The following is a 7,500-nucleotide window of genomic DNA, read 5'->3' on the forward strand; positions in this document are numbered from 1 at the left end:
TCCTAATGTCAAAATGTAATTTCCTCATTTTTTATATCATATATCCATAGGTCAGCTTCCGAAGGAGTGAATTAGTTTATTAGTACAAATAGTTTTATGAAAATGGGTATTAATTGGTCTTTAAAATTGCAAACACAACTGACTCTAGGTGAAATCCTACTTATAGAGAGGGAAGAACAGGATAATATATTTATCATTTAGATATACATTGTTATACCAGGTAGATATAAATTGTTAATCTGTTACCTATGGGATAACCATAACGTAACCCAAGATTTGTTAAGGATCCCAATTGACTTATTTATAATTCTAGAAATATGGTAATAACCAGAAGTCTCCCTTGACTGACAGTACCTCCAGGCTCTTGTTCAGGCTTAATGTTTATTGTCAGTCATGACCAGTGCAGCATTCAGCACTTCCTAGGTCAGGCACCTGGAAGGACTCGGTTGTTTTGATGAAGCTGTATAAGGGTCCTTGTATACATACAGGGTTAGTAGTGATAAATATCAGAATTCTTAATTCTTAATAAACTGAAAGAACTTTGGATATAGCATGTATATTTGCCATCCTGAAGTCAACAGGTTAACCTTTTGACTATGAGGTATCAGGATTTATACAAAGTTCATAGGGACGGAAGAAGACAAACTGTCAATGGTGTCTTGAAATTTCCCTTCATCTACAGTACTTCAGTAATTTTTCCATCTCAAAGCATGTCATCTAGCATTGATACAAGTTTAGTGAGCTTGAGTGGGGATAAGAAGAGACCAACTTGTTAAAATATCGCTGTATAAATGTATAAAGCTAATAAATTTAAAACTGGCTTTCTCAGAATCAAAGGAACTTGAATGATAATGAGATTTATATCACCAGAAATGGGACATACAATGATACTTTGCCACAGTCCACAAAAGTGTGAAATCTGCCATTGTATTCGGGTGGTTTGATTATCAAACTTTTCTTTTGACTCTTTAACATTAACATTATTTCTTTATAAAGTGGTTTAACATGGGAAAGCTTAAGCCAGTTGAAAGGCAAAATATGATTGTTTTGTGATCCAACACAAAATAATGGAGTTTGCCAGTTTATTCAGATTCTTGAAATTTTTAATTTTTAATTTTAGGGTTAACAGTATTTTATCATGTGTAGGTACCTACTGTCATTATCTGTGTAATTCTTATTAATTATTTACTTTATGAGTGTCAAGATAGGAAATGTCGGAGATGCCATATATATATGCTTTTGTCAATTGTACATTATGTTGATATATAAATTAAACTGTTATACAGTTTGATATTGTTAATCCCATTCATTAAGCTATGATTGATTTTTAGTAAATATATTAATGTAGCAGATATTAAAAAAAAAAAAAAAAAAATTGAGAGAGGTTCTTACTGGTTCTTCAGATGAATGATTGTACCCAGTACCCTGTCATTGTGGATACCTAGTGAATCTATGGGATGTACTGAAAGTTAAAGATGAAAGTGAGCCTGAATATGATTTAATAGTGACATCAATATATATTTGATTGTGATAGTGGTCAGTCCATGTGTTTTTGTTGACATTTGTTTGTACGTTATTCATCTGGACATTATGATTTTATATATTGATTCCATTTTATACTACTGTCTTATTCATTTTGTGTTACTTTTACAATTTTAGTTAATCTTTATATTATGGACACACTAAGCTAGGGCAAAATAAAGATGATATTCTTGTGGAGGATAAAAAGTTGTAGTCATTGGTACAAAAGATAATCTGCCACATATAAAAGAAAAAAATCACAGAAAGCATGCTTCTTAGTTTCAGCTTTATCTTACCATGCATACCAAGGTGAAAACAATGTTTGCTCGGGTTGTTGGGGAGCAGAGCCCCCCATCAACCCTCCCCTCAGGCAGTTGCCCAGTCATGGCAATTTAGATTGCTGTGACAATTAGTTGCTGCTGAGTGCATCTGTACTGTAAAGAACTACCACAACTTTGTGTGAAGAAGTAGTTATAAATCTTCCTATTTTTTTTTTTGTTTTTGTTCAGCTGTAAAAGGTGTTGTAAAAAAATCACTATTGGGTTATCTGATATCCAGGTAATTTTTCTCTGTGCTTTATATCTTATTTTCTCCTTCATAGTTATATATTGCAAATTAGTAAGGTTCTGTCACTTGTAGAGGCTTGTGTGCATTAACATACTGTCTTTCTGATTCTCCAAACTAACAGTTGCTAGCATAATGAACATGCATAATGACTGAAGTGGGAAGTGGCCTAGGGTCGTCCACAGTGGCGGCAAATGGTTGGCGTCAGTGTCTGTACTGTCAGGGACGCATCTTCAAAGTCCCTAATGATTTCCTCAAGTGAGTGATGCATGTTTGGTTGCTTTTACTAATGATTTTTTTTTTGCAAATGTTCCAGCATTGCATGGTAAAATGCTTCACACATTTTTTATTTTAGTATATGGTTGCAAAAATGTGATTGCATTATCACACAGGTTTGTAAGTTTGCATGTGTGTATCCAGGCATTGGTTACATTGGAGGATACTGTATGGGATTTCAGGGAGTAGGTAGAATTTGTCAGTTTATGGTTATCATTAATCATTTCTTGATGATGGGTATCATAAATTCATGAATACTGTTATTAACGTATGCACACATGTATGCACTCACACACACACACATGCATTTGCACATGCACATGCACATGCACACACATACACATACACACACATTTAGACTCATGTATAGTTTCTAATTATTAGTTTTAGTCTCCTTTATGTACTACATTCAACCATTTGATCCTGTCAGACTGACATTTATGTATCTGTCTGTGTTAATTGTTACTAATGTTGTTAATTAAGATGACTCATCAGTATCATCAGCTGGCCCTTTTATCTGCTGCCTAGCAGTAAATACTAGTGGTGGAAAATCACTATTCAGTTTTTAACAACTGGTGTTTTTGATGTATGAGTATGAAATTTGGGGCATTTTTTACAAGCTCCTTTAACTGTCCAAACCAAAGTAACAACTTTTCTTCTATGAGAGCATAAGGGCAGATGCATTTTGGGTTCAATTAGGTTGGATTGGATTGGATTTGATTTAGCTGGGTTAAGTTTGGCTGTACTGCATTTTGATGGGTTTGGTTGGATGGCTTGGGTTGGGTTTGGTTGGGCTTGTTTGGGTCGGGTAAATCACATATTGGCTCAGTGGGGGGTTGCATGGGGGGGAGCATGGTTTTTCAATAGGTATTTGGCTGTTTCACATGCATTTTTTTAAATTTTTTCTTCTGTGATGAACCCTCAGGGGGGAAGGGATCATATATCAGTTCCACACAACAGTCAGGTTTGACAAAATCACGCACTGAAAAGATAATAATAAGAAAAATAATATTTCCATTTCCAAAGATTTTTCCTCATTTTCTAATTCTGATATTTCTGACTCTTGATCTGTTGCTTGTAATGATTATTTATTTCTCATTTATATGCCCATTCCACCTTTTTTGTGCTAATTGAGACCATATTCTTATTGTATTCTGGTTATGTATCAGATATTCAATCTGATTTAAAGACTCATTCTGACTGGTTTTCTCCCTTGCAGTTGCCGTTGTAGATTTTCCTTTGGTCTTGCTCAGACTCTCATTTCCTTACATATCTACCTGCTTGTTATCTGGCTTGACTGCCTGCCTGCCTGCCTGCCAGCAAGTCAACTTGCATACCTACTTGCTTGGCTGCTTATCTTTCTGTCTGCATGCATGCCTACTTGCATACCTACCTGCCTGTCTGTCTGTCTGTCTGTCTGTCTGTCTGTCTGTCTGTCTGTCTGTCTGTCTGTCTGTCTGTCTGTCTGTCTGTCTGTCTGTCTGTCTGTCTGTCCATCCGTCAGTCTGTCTTCTCACCTCTCACTGGCTCCTCCTTTCATTCATTGTATTTGCATGTAGATAATGTTCTCACCAGTTTATATGTCAGTGATATTATTGAATCTTGTGCAGTTTATGTATGTGCTGCATCTGACATTGGTTGCTTTATGTAGGAAGACTGATGCTGTGAATCAGAACTTTTCTTTCTTTCTTTCTTTCTTCACTTGATCGTTGTTTTTTGTGAAGCATTCTATTTGAGACATTTGAATTGAAATAATGACAGGTATACCTACGTATTTTTGTAATATTATAAAAAGTTGCATTCATCTCAATGACAATTCAACTCTTGTGAAATATAGCTGTGAAGATACCCCTAAACCTGTACATCGAACATTGCAGACATATCCGTGAATGTCACTGCACAAAGGAAGGTGGAAGCTTTGTTTGTCGTTATGGCTACAATGGTGTGTGCTCATCATTGCCTTTAGAGGGAGTGAGTGACAAAGACTATGAGGATCACGTGCTTAAACACCATGCTTTCACTATGTTCAGTAAAGGTGAGTGTGAAAACTATTTGGAAATATAGTTATGAAATGATATTGTATTAGATTCAGGTCATGGTTTTTCTTTTTCTTTTTTTGAGAATTGGAAAACTACAGTAGAACCCCTTTTTCTTTTTACATACATACGTTTGTTTTTATCTAATTTTTCAGGGAGCTCTGGAGTGATCTCAAAAGCTCAGACACAAGGAAGGGAAGAGAAATGGGGTGTCTTTTCTTCAACCCAAAATGTAGCTGCTGTCCTAAACGACCCCCGTAGGGGAATGAAGGTGAGGCACCAGGTCTCATGTGCTTTGGAGTGTCTTGTAGAAAAAGGTATGAATGAAAATTAATGTTTTCACAGTTCAAGTAATTTATTTGACTGGTTTTGAGTATATCTTTATCAAAAATAAATGTATGTGTGATGAAGACATTGTCAAAACGGGTCAAATACATCTCTTGCTCTGTAAAGCTATTCATTCTCATTCATTCCTTTTTCTATATTTGTTGCAATGAATGCTGTTTGTTGGTGTGTCTGTTTAGATTTTTCAAGGATTTACAAAAAGCTTCTTTTGAGTTTGTTTGCTTGTGTTTCTGTTTGCATAAGTGTTTGAATGTGTAATTTCATTGTGTGTAAATTTGTATACTAGCATAAGTTGATTATATCTCACTGTTTTAATTGGTAACTTTATTTTCAGAGAGATTTCTTCACTAGAACATGGGGAGAGAGTTTTGTGGAAATAAAAGAGATCCCTCCTCATGTCGCGCTTCCACAAGTTACGGCCAAACATGTAGAATCTTATGTAAGAAGGCTTAGAAGGAGACAGAAGTTACTGTCAAGACTAGCCTCAGTTCAGGCCAGTAAGGCGCAAGACAACTCACAACGTTCATTCTTAAGTCCAAGCTCCAGAGGTTTGTGTTCCTGTCTTTTGGTTTCTCAGACTTGCTGCTTTATTGAAAATTTCTAGTTATCTCTTTTTTAATATTGTAATATTTTTTGTAGGTATTAAGTGATGAAATACTATATTTGTTACTTTCAATATTTACACACTTATACTGATTGATTACATTTTGTGTGATTTAATAAGTTTTGATGAAACTTCCAGTTTCAGACCAGTTGCCACAGGAGGGTATTCCTAACATCTTCCTCTCCAGTACATTTAATTTGGAGGATCCAGAGACCTTTTTCTCTGTTTTTACGCATGTATCTTCCTCTGGTGTTTGCGTTAAGAATGCAAAGATTTTACAAGAAAAGGTATGTATATTGTAGATGATAAGCAAAGCCTGAAATGTATGGAAACATGAAACAGAAAAACTCAGTCTTATTTTGTCAGCGGCCATTGAAAACACAAGCCTGATTTTACATTCTTTTTCTTATCTTTTGCAGCTCTTTCATTACTTAGAAACTGTTGAAATGGACATGAGCAGGCAGATATCAAGAAAATCATCAGCCTTTTTTGACACTATGACATATCTTAATGCCCAAATGGAACAGCTGAAACTTAACCATGCAGCTGTATCTGCTCTCAGGTATTAAGCTACTTTGTATATTATTTATATATTTTATTTTCCAGAAGAACTGTTTATAACTTCTGTGACTTATTATTCAAGTCTTTTTGGTGTGAAGAGATTTATAAATTGGGTGTCTTTGCTGCATGTTGATCATTTGCTAAGCAGTAAAATATTTGTTGTCACAGTATTACAACCAAGACAATAGAGAAAAAGAAAAACAAGGTAAACAGCTATTTCAGGGGCATTTTTATTAACCTGTGAGTATTAACCTGTTAGATCCAGGTGCATCATGGCTTGCATGTGGACCAAAATCCTGGCTTCAGGCTTACTCAGATGGTGACTCTCCTGGGTGTGTGGGTTGAAGGCCTCCGCCTACATGAACACTCATGGATGGTATCAAGACTCCTTGCCTCCTCTTTGCAATGCTATTAGCTCTTTTTCTCCAGATATGGTTTAGCTGTTTTGCCATTTTTCATTTGTTGTGTAGACTCCATATTAGTTCTCCAGGTGGTTTACACTTTGTGCAGTAACAGTAACAGTGAATAACACTGTGTTATTATGGTATATATTGGTCTTTTTGTATTATTCAGTTTTCCATAACACTTCTTATCCTGCTGGTAATGGTGGTGCAGGATTTGGTTCCTGCATGTAGATATGGTATCCTCTGTGGTGCTGGTGCTCTTCCTTGCATAGCTCACAGATACCCACATTTCCCATTGAAATTGATGCAAGAGCCCCATTCTAAAGGCCTGAAGAATCAATATCCCTTCAAAAGCCAAATGCTACTCGGCAACAATATCCCATGGTGAGATTCTCCTGTCACCCTGGCCCTTAGCTGGTGTGACCATGATGAGGTATCCCAGTCAGCCAGATCTAACAGGTTAAAAAATACTGGAAAAGGAGGATGGGAGCCTCAACCCATCAATGACAGGTATCTCACTAATGAAACATATAAGACACCCACTCCTGAAGCTCCTGTTGAGTTGCCTGCAACTTGTGCCTCATGTGTGGGTCCTCAGCAGCAGGCACTCATTGCTATAGCTACCACCTGGATTTTTTTTTTTTTTTTCACTTGAAGGTACCCAACATAGATTGGTTGATTCATTAATCCAATGCAGGTGTATGGCATGTATGTACATGCCATACTCACTGTAAGTTTAGTTTATTAATTGTCTTCACACTTAGATGGCTCACTGTTACTAAGTTACCAATGTGTCAGTTATGAGTAAAACCTCTCTCACCTGTATACACTTTTGCTTGACTTTCAGAAATATCAGTAACATTATGATAATTATAATGCCATTAACATTATGATAATTATAATGTCGGTAACATTATGATAATTATAATGTCAGTAACATTATGATAATTATAATGTCAGTAACATTATGATGATTACAATGTCAGTAACATTATGATAATTATAATGTCTATGATAATGAAAAGAGCATTGATATTGTTAGCATTAGTAAAAGAAAATCATATTTCCTGCAAACTCAAGAAAAGGTGAAATCAGGTGAGGTCACAAAGTTTATTCTATGGCTCGGTACTTGTAGAGCCATTTATATAGGTGCAGAGACATTTCACAAAATAATACTACAGTGAACACA

The 7,500-nt window shown here is 35.8% G+C and overlaps 1 protein-coding gene across 4 annotated transcripts in view; it reads left to right on the forward strand.

Moving 5' to 3' along the window:
* The window catches only part of LOC125026374 (vacuolar protein sorting-associated protein 54-like), a 25,051-nt gene that overhangs the window by 5,319 nt on the left and 12,232 nt on the right, over nucleotides 1–7,500 (forward strand). For 2 of the 4 annotated variants that reach the window (XM_047614777.1, XM_047614776.1), the window contains exons 2-7: nucleotides 2,210–2,343; nucleotides 4,239–4,396; nucleotides 4,553–4,668; nucleotides 5,077–5,290; nucleotides 5,485–5,633; nucleotides 5,766–5,908. In XM_047614777.1, coding sequence (XP_047470733.1) covers nucleotides 2,234–2,343; nucleotides 4,239–4,396; nucleotides 4,553–4,668; nucleotides 5,077–5,290; nucleotides 5,485–5,633; nucleotides 5,766–5,908 — 890 coding nt within the window. In that variant the 5' untranslated portion in view covers nucleotides 2,210–2,233. The remainder of the gene's footprint in view (nucleotides 1–2,209; nucleotides 2,344–4,238; nucleotides 4,397–4,552; nucleotides 4,669–5,076; nucleotides 5,291–5,484; nucleotides 5,634–5,765; nucleotides 5,909–7,500) is intronic. The other 2 variants (XM_047614779.1, XM_047614780.1) reach the window with 2 other exon arrangements.

Source organism: Penaeus chinensis, chromosome 6, assembly GCF_019202785.1.
Source record: "Penaeus chinensis breed Huanghai No. 1 chromosome 6, ASM1920278v2, whole genome shotgun sequence".
Taxonomy (NCBI): Eukaryota; Metazoa; Arthropoda; class Malacostraca; order Decapoda; family Penaeidae; genus Penaeus; species Penaeus chinensis.